The sequence below is a fragment of the Natrix helvetica genome (genome assembly GCF_964273705.1).
Source record: "Natrix helvetica genome assembly, chromosome: 1".
Taxonomy (NCBI): domain Eukaryota; kingdom Metazoa; phylum Chordata; class Lepidosauria; order Squamata; family Natricidae; genus Natrix; species Natrix helvetica.
In genome coordinates this window covers 8,377,267-8,394,297 of record NC_138548.1, presented here as the reverse complement: position 1 = coordinate 8,394,297, position 17,031 = coordinate 8,377,267, and the positions used below count along the sequence as shown (strand labels likewise).

At 45.6% G+C, this 17,031-nt stretch overlaps 1 protein-coding gene across 1 annotated transcript in view; it reads left to right on the top strand.

Annotated features, from left to right (window-relative positions):
• The window catches only part of PTPRS (protein tyrosine phosphatase receptor type S), a 242,388-nt gene that overhangs the window by 61,773 nt on the left and 163,584 nt on the right, over positions 1–17,031 (top strand). The window contains exons 3-4 of the mRNA XM_081960707.1: positions 2,955–3,100; positions 4,703–4,844. Of these exons, the coding sequence (XP_081816833.1) occupies positions 2,955–3,100; positions 4,703–4,844 (288 nt within the window). The remainder of the gene's footprint in view (positions 1–2,954; positions 3,101–4,702; positions 4,845–17,031) is intronic.

Below are 17,031 nucleotides of genomic sequence, written 5' to 3'. Positions count from 1 at the left end.
CCACGACCTGAGTGACTCTACAGATGAGTTCTAGAGAAATATTTGGACCATCTGTGGCTCGGTGTGTCGTGATGGACGCTCTTAAGCGTGCAACGTAGACAGTTTTATTCTCACAAGCTATGATGTGGGGGAAAGTGTGATTAAGGCGTGCTGGCTGTTATTACAGGTTGCAGTTTCTAATCTAACATTCACATGTATTTTTAGAAGATTTCTGAAGCCTTAGCTGAGCCTCCGTTTTGCTTCAGAAAGCGGGAGGAGAGGTCAGCTGAGGCACCTTGGAGCAGCTGTTAGAGACCTTGGCTGCTTTCCTTAAGAAACCTGAGCAAGTTCGGACTTGGTGCCTCTTTGAAAGGAAGACCACCAGGCGATAAACCGTTAGGAACAAAGGTAGTCCTTGATTTTACTCGCCGTCCCAATTAGGAGCAGAATTTCCGTGGCTAACCCAAGGCACTTATTAAGGGAGCCGTGCATGGTATTGTAATTCGTTAGGTGAATCTTTGCGGTTGTTAAGTGAATCACATGGTTTTTAAATGAATCCAGTCCCCGTCCCCCCTTTGGCTTTGCTTCTTACAAACCAGCTGGGAAGTTCTCAAAAATGGTGATCAACACACACACACACAGAAAGAGAGAGAGAGGATGCTCCAACCATCATAAATATATGTCACTTTCTGTTCTGACCTTGGCTTCCCAAGAGCATGAAGAAAACTCCTGGTCCTGACAAAAACCCCTTTTATTAATTGACTGTGAATTCTGCTCCTTCACATCCAGCAAAGTCTTTCAAGGGAGGATTTACAGTCACGGACCTTCTCTGGCTTGGAGAGCTGCCAGGCCGAGATCTGCAGAACTTGGCAAGGAGTCCCCTAGAGTCACAAACCAATTAAGGGAACTAATTGCCTCCTGCAAACTCCACTCCCCTTTCGCTCCTCTTTTATTTCCTCTGGGAGGGGCCATTCATCGTCCACCTGTGGCCTTACTCCCAAGTCGATCCCTGTTCTTTAGCTGCTCCCTTTGTCTGGCAACTCTGCGCATGCGCACACTGGGAACAGGCTCCAGCTGCCCCCCCCCCAAAGTCAACTGGACTTTCTTGGGAGTTTTTTTCCTTGGAAACGTTTCACTTCTCATCCAAGAAGCTTCTTCAGGTCTTTTTTTTATATATATAATTTTTTTATTTTTAAACAAACAAAAACGAACAAAAACATAAAACACATACAACTTCCTTCCATTTCATAGAGCGTGTCGTTTGTTTACAAGATTTTGTGCGTCCTTCACGTGGTCACCACTTACTATTATATATCGAATCACAAATTGTTCATTAGATAAACATAAGTACATTATTATTAATTTGTCAATTTTTCAACTGTAATTATTATTCCTTAATTTTAAGCAAGGTATTCTGAATATTGAATCCATACGTACCACATCATTTTGCCTCAATAGTTCAACTCCAATTATTATTCCTACGTTTTAAACAAAATATTCTATATATTGAAATCATACATACAACATTATTCCATTGCATCGTTCTAATCTGTTAAATAGTGCTAAACCCTTATAGTATTGCATGTATCATTCTATTATTCTTAAAATATAAAAAGTTCTCCCACTTTTTCCATTACCAGGATTTTTTATCTAACCATTGATAAAACAAATCCCAAACCTTACAGAATTGTTCATCTTCTTGTTCTCTAAGTTCAAATGTCAATTTACTCATTTCCGCACATTCCATAATTTTTTGAATAGTTTCTTCCTGTGTTGGCATGTTCTCATTTTTCCAATTTTTTGCAAATACAATTCTAGCTGCTGTTAAAACATTTACAATCAAGTATTTTAAGTCTCTATTATATATTTCTGGTATAATTCCCAATAAAAAAAAGTCTCTGGTTTAAAGTCTATACGTTTTTGTGTCATTTTATCCAACCACGTGTGGATTTTAGTCCAATATCTTTTAACTTCTGCGCAAGTCCACCACATATGGTAATATGAACCCGGTGTCTGATGACATTTCCAATACTTTTCTGATTTATTCTTGAACATTCTTGCTATTCTCGTTGGGGGGGAAATGCCACCTGTAAAATAATCTTATACAAATACTCCCTTTCTCTCAGGGGTTGCCACAAAGAAGAGGGAGTCAAACTATTCTCCAAGGCACCTGAGGGTAGAACAAGAAGCAATGGGTGGAAACTAATCAAGGAGAGAAGCAACTTAGAACTGAGGAGAAACTTCCTGACAGTCAAAACAATTAATCAGTGGAACAGAAATTGCCTCCAGAAGTTGTGAATGCCCCAACACTGGAAGCCTTTAAGAAGAAGTTGGATAGCCATTTGTCTGAAACGGTATAGGGTTTCCTGCCTAGGCAGGGGGTTGGACTAGAAGACCTCCAAGGTCCCTTCCAACTCTACTATTGTATTGTATTGTATTAAATTTTCTTGATATGCTGTTGACATTGTCATTTTGTAATTTTGGGAGCACAATTTCTGCCACTTCTCTAATTCAATCCCATGCCCAATATTTTCCCCCAAAGCTATCATAGTTCCTTTAACTTGTTCTTCTTCTAACTTAACCTCTAGTAAGTGTCCGTAAAGTTTTTAAATTGCTTTTTCATCATTACCCGAATGGAATGTCTTCATTTTTCCTGGAATAAGAAGCTTCTTCAGTTCTGACTGAATGGTGGGGGATGGAAGGATTTATATTATTTGCAGTCCCCTGGTCGTTCCTACTCTTTCTGAGAGTCATTGAGGCCACCCGGAGATTTATCTGTGCCTTCAGGGTCCCAGCCTGAATCAAACTGCAAACGGGTGTGTGGAACCTTTTTAGAATGGCTGAAAGGACCACATAACCCTAATAAATGGATTATAAGTAAAAGGCATGGAGGGAGACTCCGCTAAATCAATCCCTCAACTTATCTAAAGTCTCTGTTTGTTTTTTGTTTCTCTCCCTCCCCCTTCCCCCCACAGGCCCTCCACAGTTCATCAAGCACCCCGTGGACCAGATTGGGGTGTCGGGAGGCGTGGCGTCCTTCGTGTGCCAAGCGATGGGAGACCCCAAACCCCGCGTCACCTGGAACAAGAAGGGAAAGAAAGTAAACTCACAGCGGTTTGAGGTAAGACAACAAAATCACAGGGTTGGGGGGGGGGGGGGGCTTGGAGGTCTTCTAGTCCAACCCCCTGCTCAAACAGGAGACCCTGCACCAGCGATGGCTAACCTTTTTATTGTCGCGTGCTGAAAGTGCGTGCGCGCAACCCTAACCCCTCCTGCGCTCTGTCGCCTCCTCCCTCTCCCCCCCAGCATGCACGCACGCCTCCCGCTGACCAGCTGGTCTTTGGGTGCCTGCTGCACTTGCATCGCGTCCTCCCGCACCCTGATTTTGCTTTCAGGTTGGTGCAGGAGACCTTCCAGGCCCAAAACGGGGGACGGGGGTCACACAAGGATTCCCCCCTCCCCCCGACTGTGCCCAGTTTTGGGCCTGGAAGGTCTCCTGCACCAACCTGAAAGCCCAAACGGTGGTGCGGGAGGGCACGACGCATGCCTGGTGCAGCTGGGCAGGGGCAGTGGCTGGCATGCCCGCAGAGAGGGCTCTTTGTGCCACCTGTGGGCATCCCATAGGTTCGCCATCACTGCCCCACACCATTACAGATAAATGGCTGTCCAGTCTCTTCTTAATAACCTCCGGTGATGGAGAACCCACAGCTTCTGGTGGCAAGACGTTCCACTGGTTAATTGTCCCTGTCTGCCCCCACAAAAAAGCCAGAGGGAGATCCTCTGGAAGAATTTCCAAAGAAAGAGAGAGATCAGGGAAGCGAGTCCATTTTCACAGCAGGACACGGCTTCTGGCTCAACGGACATTTAGTTTTACCAAGCCTGGTTTTCATAAACTAAATCTCTCCCTCATCAAACCCACTTTCATGAAGTTGGCCGGATGCAAAGATTACAATACTCCTCGACGTAGGACCACGTATGGAGGCCAGAATCTCCGTCGCTAAATGACGTGGTCCTTAAGTGAGTCAGCAAGTGACAGAGCCCAATTTCATGACGTTTTATGCTTTTATGCTTTTATGAACTGAACCCAGCTTTCCAGAGACACAGCTCTGGGAAGTTGGTCTGTTGCAAAGATTGTGGTGGTTTTTATACACACACACACGTTCTTGGGAAGCTGATCCGTCGTAAAGATTGTTGATTTTTTTTACGCCCTTACACACATTCTTTGGAAATTAGCTCTACACAAAGAAAGGTGGATAAATAGACACACACACACACACACAGCTCTGGGAAATTGGTCTGTTGCAAAGATTACGTTGATTTTTACACGCACACACACACACACGTTCCTCAGAAGCTGATCCGTTGCAAAGATTGTGGTGACTTTTATACATACATGCGTGTGTGCATGCATACACACACACGTTCTGGAAAGCTGATCTTTTTGAAGGATTGTGGATTTTTTTAATGCATACTTACAGACCGTTCCTTGGAAACAAGCTGTACGCAAAGAGAAATGGATAAATAAACAAACATACGCACAGCTGTGGGAAGTGGGTCTGTAACTTTTACACACACACACACACACACACACACACACACACACACACGACAATGACCGAGTTCGAAAAGAGGGATAGACGGATCTTCTCTTTAATTAATTGAATGGAATTAATTTCCTTCCTTGCTCTCTCTCTCTCTCTCTCTCTCTCTCTCTCCGATCCAGACGATTGAATTTGACGAAGGTGCCGGAGCGGTCTTGAGGATACAGCCCCTCCGGACGCCCCGAGATGAAAACATTTATGAATGTGTTGCCCAGAATTCGGTGGCGGAGATCACGGTCAATGCCAAACTGACCGTTCTGAGAGGTAAAAACAAAAACAGAAAGGGAGGGGGGCAGCGTCATTAGGTGCTTTAAAGAGCTGGGTGCAACTGAGTTTCATTGAACTATGAGATATGCTACTGTGGGCAGTCATGAAGCCTCATCAGGTTGCGCCATGCCTGGGGTGGCATCAGCTGGAGTTGGCCAATGAGACATGCAACCCTGGCCGACCATGAGACGTTGTCAAACTATGCCTGGAACAGGGTGCTATCAAGATATCATGGATGACGCAGCTAAAAATGGCATTGTACGACTGTGCTTGCAGCAAACAATGGGGTAGGAATGATTACTTATGGTCTCGTGTCACGGAAGTTGATCTAGCCATGAATCGAGGCAGCCGAAAACAGTCATGGGACCATTGTGTGGTTGTGTCACGAGCGGGGCTCCACTCAATTCCTCAGAGCTGCGGAATCCGTGGATAAAAATGGCTACGAAAATATCACCAGACTTGAATGTGTCTGGCGGTGGACCTTGGAAGGTTGCAAACTTCGCTTCTGAATCCGAAATCACTTCAAATGCAAATGATCGGAGCTGCTGTCTGAAGCCAGCATAATCAGGATTGGTGTGAAGAGGTCCTCTTCGTATCCGCGGGAAACGAGCCGTGGTTTACATCAGAGTAAATATTTATATGTTTGCAGCTCAGTATGGGGGGGTATGGTAGGTTTGAATTTCCATCTAGGTTGGTCTGTGCTTTGAATCCACTTTGAAAGTTATAATCTCCCAATAGGATCAGAGGTGAGATTCAGCAGGTTCGGATCAGTTCGCCCGAACCAGTAGCGGAAATCGCAGGTGGGCTGACTCTATGCCATCCTATCTAGGCATGTTTTTGAGGCTGGCTGCCTGCATGGAAGGCGCGCGTGCGAGCAAAGCGCATGTGCGGAAGCCGGGCACCTGCGCGGAAGGCACGCACATTGCGCACATATGGCAAACTGGCGGTAATGAAATGTGCAAAGCCACCGCTGATTATGATCTGCTCCTCCCCCTTTCTGATCCGGGGGGGGGGAGATAAAATAGTAAATTTACGCAGATGAATTTTATACCAAATTGCTGCCCTGAGACACTAACCAAGATATAACAAGGGGTGTCTGCATACATTGCCTTCTTTCTCCAGCTTGGCCACTTTAAGATATCCCAAAGTTGGAAGGGACTTTGAAAGTCATAAAATCATAGACTCCTAAGGTTGGATGGGACCTTGGAGGCAGTTACTGCCGGTTCGGTGCGCCCGCTATTTGCTTGCGCATGTCCAGTTGCCTTTAAATAGGTCTGTCCATGCGCATTAAAACATTAAACATTAAAAATGTCAAAAAAAATATGCCATGCCAACCATGGAACCGGCTTGGGGAAGTGGCGAGCCTGCCATCCCTACCGGTTCGGCCACTGGTGCAAACCGGTAGCAACCCACCTCTGCTTGGAGGTCATCGAACCATAGATCTCTTGAATTGGAAGGGACCAATCACATGTCAGATAATCATAGACTCCTATGGATGGAAGGGACTGTGGAGGTCAGATAATCATAGACTCCTATAGATGGAAGGGACCTTGGAGATCCTCATTTCTAGGATTGGAAAGGACCTTGGAGGTCAAATAATCATAGATTCCTATGGTTGGGAGGGACATTGGAGGTCATAGAAACAGAGACTCCTATAGATGGAAGGGACTTTGGAGGTCAGATAATCATAGATTCCTATGGATGGAAGGGACCTTGGAGATCATAGACTCCTATGGTTGGAAGGGACATTGGAGGTCATAGAAACAGAGACTCCTATGGATGTAAGGGACTTTGGAGGTCAGATAATCATAGACTCCTATGGATGGAAGGGACCTTGGAGATCATAATTTCTAGGATTGGAAAGAACCTTGGAGGTCAAATAATTATAGACTCTTCTGGCTGGAAGGGACCTTGGAGGTCATAGAAACAGAGACTCCTATGGATGGAAGGGACTTTCGAGGTCAGATAATCATAGACTCCTAGGGTTGGAAGGGACCTTGGAGGTCAGATAATTATAGATTTCTTTGGTTGGAAGGGACTTTGGAAGTCATAGAAACAGAGACTCGACTTAATAACCGGCCACCAACACCCCAATCAACAACTAAAAAGCCACACACAACTGGGCACCACATAATCATAAATGGCCCAAAGCACACATTTTGGAGGGGACTGACCCCGGCTAGATCCTGCAAATCACGCGTCCTCTTTATAATTACGACGGAGAAGATCATCTAGTCCACCATCTCTCTGTCAGGCTCTTTCATTTCATCTCCACTTGGAAGGGGTGAGGGTCACCAACCCACTGACCCTGCCCCGTCCTGACCCTCCCTTCCCATCCCCTTGCGACTGGCTCCCTCCTCTGCCTCCCACGATTTTTGGTGCTCCGTGTGCCAACGGGCGTCAAGGCAGGATAGGTTTTGATCGTGCCGTTTTCCGCTATTTTCCACGGACGCCCCTGCTATATGCAAAAAACAACAACAACCCCAAGCGTGTGTGTCAATCCTTCCCACTTGTGCTCAGAAGGTGCAATCAGGCTATGTAAAGCTCTGTATCTGTGGAAGGATGGCAATCTGGGTTTCGAAGCGTCACAGCTCTGGCATGTTGCCTGCGTCTCCAACCACCTCCCACATCTGATGTTCCAGCGCATGGGGGCTTCCTGGTTCCCCGTCTTCGGTTCACATTCCAGGTGGCAGAAGGAGGAGAAACACTGCATAAATAGCGGGGGAGGGGGACGCCAACGACAAAAATCTAGTTTTCATCCTAAGATCCCTGGTTTCTTTCGCCCATACTTTGTCCTTATTATTTTATAAATATCGTATTTTTCAGGGAATAAGATCCACCTCCCCTCCCCCCCCCCAAAAAAAGAGGGTAAAAATCTGGGTGCGTCTTATACACTGAATACAGCACTTTTGTCCTACAGAAACCCCGCATCCTTTGCAAAAATGGACGTGCAGAGGGTTGGAGAGGCTTGCAAAGTGCTCCTGGGGGCTGGGGAGGGCAAAAATGAGTGAAAAGGGGCTGTTTTTTGCTCGTTTTTGCCCCCCCCCCCGTCCCAAGGAGCAGTCTATAAGCCTCCTAAAGGCTATGCATGCCTTTTTCTTGACAAAAAATAGGCCCATTTTAATGAAAAATGGTCCGTTTTTGGGAGGGCTGCAGAGTACAAAAAAACTTTTTTAAAAAATTTGCCTCTTCAAAATCTTGATTAGAACTCACCGTCTCCTGGTGACTGGCCCTGTTAACGTTCATGTCTAAGGCAAGACTGGAACTCTTGCCAAGGTTTGAGCAATAGTTCTAAGTTAGGGATCCCCAACCTGTGGGCCACATCACACTACCGGGCTGTTGCATAATTGCCACCGGGCCACGTGAGAGCCAGATGGTACACGCACATTTGCACGCATGCGTGACTCCATTCGTGCAAGCATCAACAAAACTGTCGCTGGCAGTCTGGTCCACTCGTATAAGCGTCATCACAACCACTGTTTGTGATGGCAGTCTGGCCCACGCGAGCCTCGTCGCAGGTGGTTGCGGCCCCACTCACGCAAGCCCAACACACACAAGCGTTGTTGTGGACTTTTGCGTCCACGCTCGCACAAACCTCGTTGTGGACTGTCGCGGCCCCATTTCGTGCGAGAGTCTCATTGCTGGCGCTTTCGGCCCCACTCGTGAGTGTCGCCACAAACGTCACGAGCGCGTGCACACACGCACTCACACCCGCCTACCCTTCCCACAAAATCACCCTCTCTTTCCTCCCCCTTCCCCCACTTTGGGCCGCCAATCCATAAAGGTTGGGGAACTCTGCTCGAAATCGTTTTCTCACGTTACGGCTCCGTCCCAGACTCTTCGCTGCCTTTTCCTTGGCTGTTCTTCCTCCTTTCTCCCGGTGGCCCGTTCTTCCTCCTGTTGCTCGAGGTCCTTCCCTCTGCCCATTCCATTGAGAAATAGCCCTGCAAACAGTTACACGGGCTGTACGTCAATTGAACAATCGAGGAAAAAAAGAATGAAACAGCCAGGCGCCATCACAAAAGCAGTTGCAAGCCACCTCCAACCCAACAGGTGTGCTTTGCATGGACCCAACGGCGCAGGGAAGCAGGTGTTTCCTAAACAGATAGATATCGATACGGAAGAAGAGATGGAGTTGAAAAGAGAGGAAGGGGAGGGTTGTCTCCTGATAACCACGCTTTGACAAGCCCTGGATCGGCATGCAAGCCAGATGGTGTGCCTAGTTTATCCGCAGAGGGATCCCGGCGAGTGTGCAAGGCCCGCTCATTGCCGCTCCGCTGGCATTGGCAAACAGGCGAGTGTCAGCCAAGCAGGGACCGCTTGACAAGAGGACTCTGCCCCAAACAGCTGGTGCATACTCATTATGCGGCGGTGGCGTGCTGTCGCGCACAGTTTCTCCCCAACACCCATGCTGGGCTCGGAAGGCCTCATTAAGCGGCATGTTAATTGCCGGGGCTTTCTGGTTAGCAAATGAGGTTGCCGCTCACCCGAGGCGCAGTGGGACCGAGGAGGAGTCGGATCCTGCTGGCCCGTTGCCAAGACTGGAGGATTCTCAACAGGAGGTGGCATTCCAATCCTCGCCGACTGCCGACGGTTGGCATTCAGAGAGCTTGGAACAAACAGCGTGGCCCGGAGGCGTGCGGGGACAGCAACAGGGATTGCCACAGAGAAGGCAACGGAGTGTAAATGGCAGCCAGTCCCAGCCCTGGTATATCCTCTGTGCCCATTGGCAGATAAGTTTCCAGCACTCCAGAGCTTCCGATACAGATCTGGAAGTCATCAAACCGAGGAAAGCAGTCACGTTGCCTCTCGAGTACATTACAACCTCCGCGTACAACCGTAATGGAGCCTGCCCATTAGAGTCGTAAGACCTGATGGTGGCTATTTTACAGTTTTTATTTTAAAACTCAAGGCCTGCAGTCCGGATTTGGCCCACAGAGTGTTGAAATCCAGCCCATGGTCCCAGCCTGGAAAGAACAAATAATAATAATGCCTCTGCTAGCCAAAACAGGACCAGCTGCGTGTGTGTGTGTGTGTGTTTTTGTGACCCATTGTCGGCCTGGGCAGCTTCCTGAAGCACTGTGCTGGCCAAAGGGGGCCTGGGTGTGTGTGTGTGCCTCCCTCCCCCCCTTCTCCCCGTGCCACATTTTGGCCAGCAAAGTGCTGCAGGAGCTTGTCCAGGCCAAACTTCAGCTGCAAAAACACCTGCCCCCTTCTCCTCCTGCCTGCCTGGCTGCCCCATGGAGGAGAACAACAATGCTAATCCAGCCCTCGAAGAAATCCAGTTTGACCTCCCTGCCCTTTACCATTTCAGATAAGTGACTGTCTAGAGCAGGAGTCTCAAACTTGATTTCATTGAGGGCCGTATCAGGGTTGTGTTTGACCTCGTTTGGGGGGACGGACGACAGGGGGACTGTGGCCAGTGTGGCCGTGTCGGCGACGCCTGCGCTCTGCCAGCGAAAACGGGCTCCCGAGCTCCGTTTTCAGCTGCAACGGCCTCCCGTAAAACAACGAAAACAGAGCTTTGGATCCGGCCCCAGGGCCTTGAGTTTGACACCCCTGGTCTACAGTCTAGACTCTTCTTAAAATATCCAGTGATGAAGCACTCACAACTTCTGAAGGCAACTTCTGTTCCACTGGTTAATGGTCCTCACTGTCAGGAAGCTTCTCCTTAATTCCAGGTTGCTTCTCTCCTTGATTAGTTTCCATCCGTTGTTTCTTGCCTTGCCTTTTGGTGCTTTGGAGAATAATTTGACACACACACACCCTCTTCTTTGTGGCAGCCCCTCAAATACTGGAACGCTGCTATCATGTCCCTCCCTAATCCTTCTTTTCTCTAGACTGGCCAAACCCAAAACCTGCAGCCGTTCTTCATGTGTTTTTAGCCTCCAGGCCTTTGATCGTCTTTGTTGCTCTTCTCTGAACTTCTTCCAAAGTCTCAACCATCTTTTTTGTAGCTTGCTGACCAAAATGGGTTGCAGTTATTCCAGGTGTAGCCTTACTAGGGTTTTATAAAGTGGTAGTAGTACTTCATGTGATTAGCAGCGCCCCATGTCTATTGTACATACGTACGTAAGTATCCGTGTCCATCGTACATGTCCATTGTACGTACATCCGAGCGGCACCTATCTTCCCCATCCTATGGACCGGAAAGGATGGGAGTCAATTTTACAATCAGGTGCTTTGCTTTCCTGAATGCCGCTCACCGCCCCTCCTTGCAGGCTGCAGCCGTGTTTTGCAGAGGCAATAAATTCTAAGCGAAGGCATGCATTTGGGACCGCAGGATCTGGAATTTAATTTAGGGGCATTTGCAAACCGCTGGTGTTTTCTCCCATCGAAATCTGCTCCCCACGTTTTCGTTTTCGTTTCATGCCCCAAAGGAGACCCATCGACCTGTTTGTGGTATGTTTGTTAAAAAGAAGAAGAAGAAGATGCCAGTTCTTAAGCAAAACGTTCATTTATTCCAAAGTCCAGGACTTTAATTAGAAAGGGTGGAGAACGTTATTTTGTCTGCGGGTCAGAGCTGAAAAAGCTTCTTGGATGAGAAGCGAAACGTCTTCAAAAGAAAAACAAGAAAAGTCCAGTGGTCTCTTGAAAAAAAAAAAGCACCTGCTTACTAATAGTCCTTGACTTACGACAGCTATTGAGCCTGAGAATTACGGTCGTTAAGTCGTGCCAATTGTTAAGGGGGCCTTTATTGAATGACTCGATTTTATTACATTTTTGAGGCAGTCATTCAGTGAATCACCATGGTTGCTAAGTGAATCTGCAGCTGTTAAGTGAACTCATTGTCCTCAATGGGCAGATTTTGTTGGAAATAAATGGTTTTCAGCAAGATAGATGATGATAGATAGATAGATGATAGATAGATGATAGATGATAGATACAATACAATACAATAGTAGAGTTGGAAGGGACCTTGGAGGTCTTCTAGTCCAACCCCCTGCCTAGGCAGGAAACCCTATACCGTTTCAGACAAATAGCTATCCAACATCTTCTTAAAGACTTCCAGTGTTGGGGCATTCACAACTTCTGGAGGCAAGCTGTTCCACTGATTAATTGTTCTCACTGTCAGGAAATTTCTCCTCAGTTCTAAGTTGCTTCTCTCCTTGATTAGTTTCCACCCATTGCTTCTTGTTCTACCCTCAGGTGCTTTGGAGAATAGTTTGACTCCCTCTTCTTTGTGGCAACCTCTGAGATATTGGAATAATGCTATCATGTCTCCCCTAGTCCTTCTTTCTCTTAAGCTAAACATACCCAGTTCCTGCAACCGTTCTTCATATGTTTTAGTCTCCAGTCCCCTAATCATCTTTGTTGCTCTTCTCTGCACTCTTTCTAGAGTCTCCACATCTTTTTTACATCGTGGCGACCAGAACTGAATGCAGTATTCCAAGTGTGGCCTTACCAAGGCATTATAAAGTGGTATTAACACTTCACGTGATCTTGATTCTATCCCTCTGTTGATGCAGCCTAGAACTGTGTTGGCTTTTTTGGCAGCTGCTGCACACTGCTGGCTCATATTTAAATGGTTGTCCACTAGGACTCCAAGATCCCTTTCACAGTTACTACTACTGAGTAAGGTATCACCTATACTGTACCTGTGCATTCCGTTTTTGTTGCCTAAATGTAGAACCTTACTCTTTTCACCATTGAATTTCATTTTATTAGATAGTGCCCAATGTTCAAGTTTGTCAAGATCCTTCTGTATCTTAAGCCTATCTTCTGGAGTGTTGGCTATTCCTGCCAGCTTGGTATCATCTGCAAATTTGATGAGTTCCCCATTTATTCCCTCATCCAAATCATTGATGAAGATGTTGAAGAGTACTGGGCCTAAAACAGAGCCTTGGGGTACTCCACTGCATACTTCCCTCCATGTAGATGCAGTTCCATTGAGAACTACACGTTGAGTGCGGTTGGTCAGCCAGTTACCAATCCATCTGGTGGTGATGCTGTCTAACCCACATTCTTCTACTTTATCTAGTAGTAGGTTATGGTCTACCTTATCAAAAGCCTTACTGAAGTCCAAGTAAACTATATCAACGGCATTCCTCTGGTCCACTAATTTTGTCACATCATCAAAGAATGCAATAAGATTAGTCTGGCATGATCTGTTTTTGACAAATCATGATCTGTTTTTGACAGATAGATAGATAGATAGATGATAGATAGATAGATAGATAGATAGATAGATAGATAGATAGATAGATAGATAGATGATAGATAGATAGATAGATAGATAGATAGATAGATAGATAGATGATAGATAGATGATAGATAGATAGATAGATAGATAGATAGATAGATAGATGATAGATAGATAGATAGATAGATGATAGATAGATAGATAGATAGATAGATAGATAGATAGATAGATAGATAGATAGATGATAGATAGATAGATGATAGATAGATAGATAGATAGATAGATAGATAGATAGATAGATAGATACATACATACATACATACATACATACATACATACATACATACAATAGTAGTTGGAAGGGACCTTGGAGGTCTTCTAGTCCAACCCCCTGCCTAGGCAGGAAACCCTATACCGTTACAGACAAAAGGCTATCCAACATCTTCCCAAAGACTTCCAGTGTTGGGGCATTCACAACTTCTGGAGGCAACTTCTGTTCCACTGATCAATTGTTCTGACTGTCAGGAAATTTCTCCCCAGTTCTAAGTTGCTTCTCTCCTTGATTAGTTTCCACCCATTGCTTCTTGTTCTGCCCTCAGGTGCCTTGGAGAATAGTTTGACTCCCTCTTCTTTGTGGCAACCCCTGAGGTATTGGAACAATGCTATCATGTCTCCCCTAGTCCTTCTTTTCATTAAACTAGACATACCCAGTTCCTGCAACCGTTCTTCATAGGTTTTAGTCTCCGATGGTCAGTGGGAAGAGAATTGGGGGGGGGGGGGGGGCTAGAGAAACACAAGGGTGGAGAACTCCATGATTGTTGAGACGTTCATAGAATGTGAGAGTTACGGAGACCTCTGTGCCCTCTGAGGTAGGTCGATTTGTTGCAGACATCTCATGACCCAACTAGGTAAGAACATCAGCAATACAAGGGAGTGGGGTTTGTGGAGAAGGATTGGTACTCTCTGAGCTTGGTTGTTTTCTTGCAGCCCTTTCAAGACCCAACTAGGTAACATCATCAGGGCTGGAAGGGAGTAGGGTTTGTGGAGTGGAGAAGTAGGGGGAGGGGAGGAGAAGAAGGAAACGGAGGACTGTGGGGTCCTTGGTGCTCTCTGAGCTTAGCTGTTTCATTGCAGACATTTCATAACCCAACTAGGTAACATCATCAGTGCTAGAAGGGAGTGGAAGCTGCTCTCTTATCTTCTTGCTGGCTCCTTGACTGGGCTGATGATTGCGGTTTGATTGTTTGTCTGAGTTGGTAATTCCTTGATTGGGGTTTTGTTTATGGCTTAGTCTAGTCTAGTGTTAATCTGAGTGTTAATTTTAAAGGCCAGGAATAAATTGCATTGCAGGAGCTCTGGTGCTCTCTGCTTGCAGATGTTTCATTACTACACTAGGCAACATCATCAGTGCTAGAAGGGAAAGGGGTTTGTGGGGAGGAGGAGGGTCCTTGGTGCTCTCTGATTGTTTGCTTGCAGATATTTCATGACCCAACTAGGTAACATCATCAGTGCTAGAAGGGAAAGGGGTTTGTGGAGAGGAGGAGGGTCCTTGGTGCTCTCTGAGCTTGATGGTTTTCTTGCAGATGTTTCATGACCCAACTAGGTAACATCATCAGTGCTAGAAGGGGGGGTAGAGTTTGTTCTCTGTGGGAATGTTCTGGTTGGTTCCTTGATTAGACTGCTTGTTAGTTCCTGGATTGTGAAGAGCACTCCTACCAACATTGGCAGGGCAAGCTACTGTCCATAAATAGTGAGCAAACCCCCATGTCCTTATGACACTGATGAGGTTACCTATTTGGGTAATGAGATGTCTGAAAGAAAACAACCCAGCTCAGAGAGCACCAAGGATCCCACATTGTTGTGTCCCTCCTCCTCCTCCTCCTCCTTCTCCTCCTCCTCCTTCTCCTCCTCCTCCTCCTCCTCCTCCTCCTCCTCCTCCTCCTCCTCCTCCTCCTCCTCCTCCTCCTCCTCCTCCTCCTCCTCCACCTCTTCCTATGAATCTGAAGGATGTGTGTTGTTATTATTATTATTATTGGTCAACGCACAGTCAGCCATATGTTTGGTCTGGGTTTGACATTTTTGTCAAAGTCCTTTTATCGAGTCCTTACCAAAGACCTGGGATAGTCAGATATGGATGTTTGACGGTGTTATAAATATCGTCGCAGGATGGAAGCAGTTCCAAGGAAAGCCGCCTTCTGCAATTGACTGCTGGCAAATTTGTCGATGCTTGTGGCGTTATAGGGCTCCAGTTGTTTTGGGATTGCACCCAAGGTGCCTATTTACTATTGGTACTACCCTTGCTTGCCATGACCATAATCGTTCTATTTCTATTTGTAGGTCTTTGTATTTTGTTATCTTCTCCAGTTCTTTTCTCTTCTCTTCTGCCATCTTTAGGCACTGCCACACCCACTTATCCAGACTTTTTTTTTGTCTTTCTTATCGACAACGGTTAAGCCCGGGGTGTTATGGGGCAGGTGCCTGTCTGTCTGAAATCCCAGAGCAATTTAACTTCTTCATTTTCTATGACTTTCTCTATTTTAAGGTCCCAACGGTTCTTGCTTACAGGCAAATGATATTTCTTGCAGATCTTCCAATACACCATTGTTGCTACCTGTAGTCAGTTTGTGCCATCTTCTTGCAGCAGCTTACCAGGTGATCCACTGTTTCTTTGGCTTCTTCACATTATTATTATTATTATTATTATTATTATTATTATTATTATTATTATTATTATTTCTTTTATTCATTAAACATGAAACTCAGTCAACTGAACATTCAAAAATGCATCACAAATACCATTGACTGGTACTGATGGTTGATACGGGTTCCTGCCAGCGTCCTAGGTATCAACCAAGTTCCTTCTTAAAATATACGATTTCCCTAGTAGCTCAGTTTTTTGCTGTTCCGCTGGTGTTATTGCAGGAAGCTGCAATTTCTTTATGTGTTGTTGTATTATTATGTGGTTAATCTTTGGTGAGATTCACAGCCTTTGGGGCTGGTTGGTAGCCTAACAGCTCGAGTCCTAACCAAGGACCTAGGAACTGTTAAGGTAACGTCGGAGGATATAAGCTGTTCCAAGTAGGATTGTTTTTTGTAGAGTCAGAATTATATTATTATTGTTGTTGTTGTTGTTATCATCATTATTATTATACAATTGTATCACAGCGGCCAGTTGTTTCGCCGGATTTGGCATTGATTACTAGTCGGGCCCCACCCAGGGGCCTAGGACGTCGTAACGTATTTTCGTAATATACGTGCAGATCCAAGCAGTGCAGCTTTTTGCATTTGACTGATGGTGATTTTGTCAAGTTTTAACTGTTTTAAATATAATTCCAGTGCTTTTGGAATAGCACCCAGTGTGCCGATTACCACTGGAATTACCACTGCTGGATTATTATTATTATTGTTGTTGTTGTAGTTGTATTATTATTATTATTATTATTATTATTATTATTATTATTATTATTATTATTATTATTATTAACTTTATTCATTAAATATGAAACTCAGCCAACTGAACATTCAAAAATGCATCGCAAATACCAGTGACTGGTGCTGATGGTTGATACGGTTTGCTGCCAGCGTCCCAGGTATCAACCAAGGACCTTCTTAAAATATAAGCTCTTCCGAGTAGCGCAGTTTTTTGCAGTTCCGCTGGTGTTATTGCAGGAAGCTGCAATTTGTGGGTGTATCTTGCAAAATTCTTGGACATGGTGCCAAGTGCCCCGATGACAATGGGTATCACTCTTACATATTTCATATTGTTGTTGTTGTTATGTACACTGGAGATGGTATTTAATTTCGATGTGCGAGGTGCAATGACAATAAAGTAAACTTAATTTAACTCACTTCTAGCACTGATGATGTTACCTAGTTGGGTAATGAGACATCTACAAGAAAACAACCAAGCTCAACTCGCTTTCTTTGCAGTAGGCATTCCTGAACTGACACTCCCATCAGGCGTGGCTGATGGGCTTTGTTGGCTGACCGATACTCCTTGCAGAGAACTCCACAAGAGTTCCAAAGAAGCAAACAGTTCCT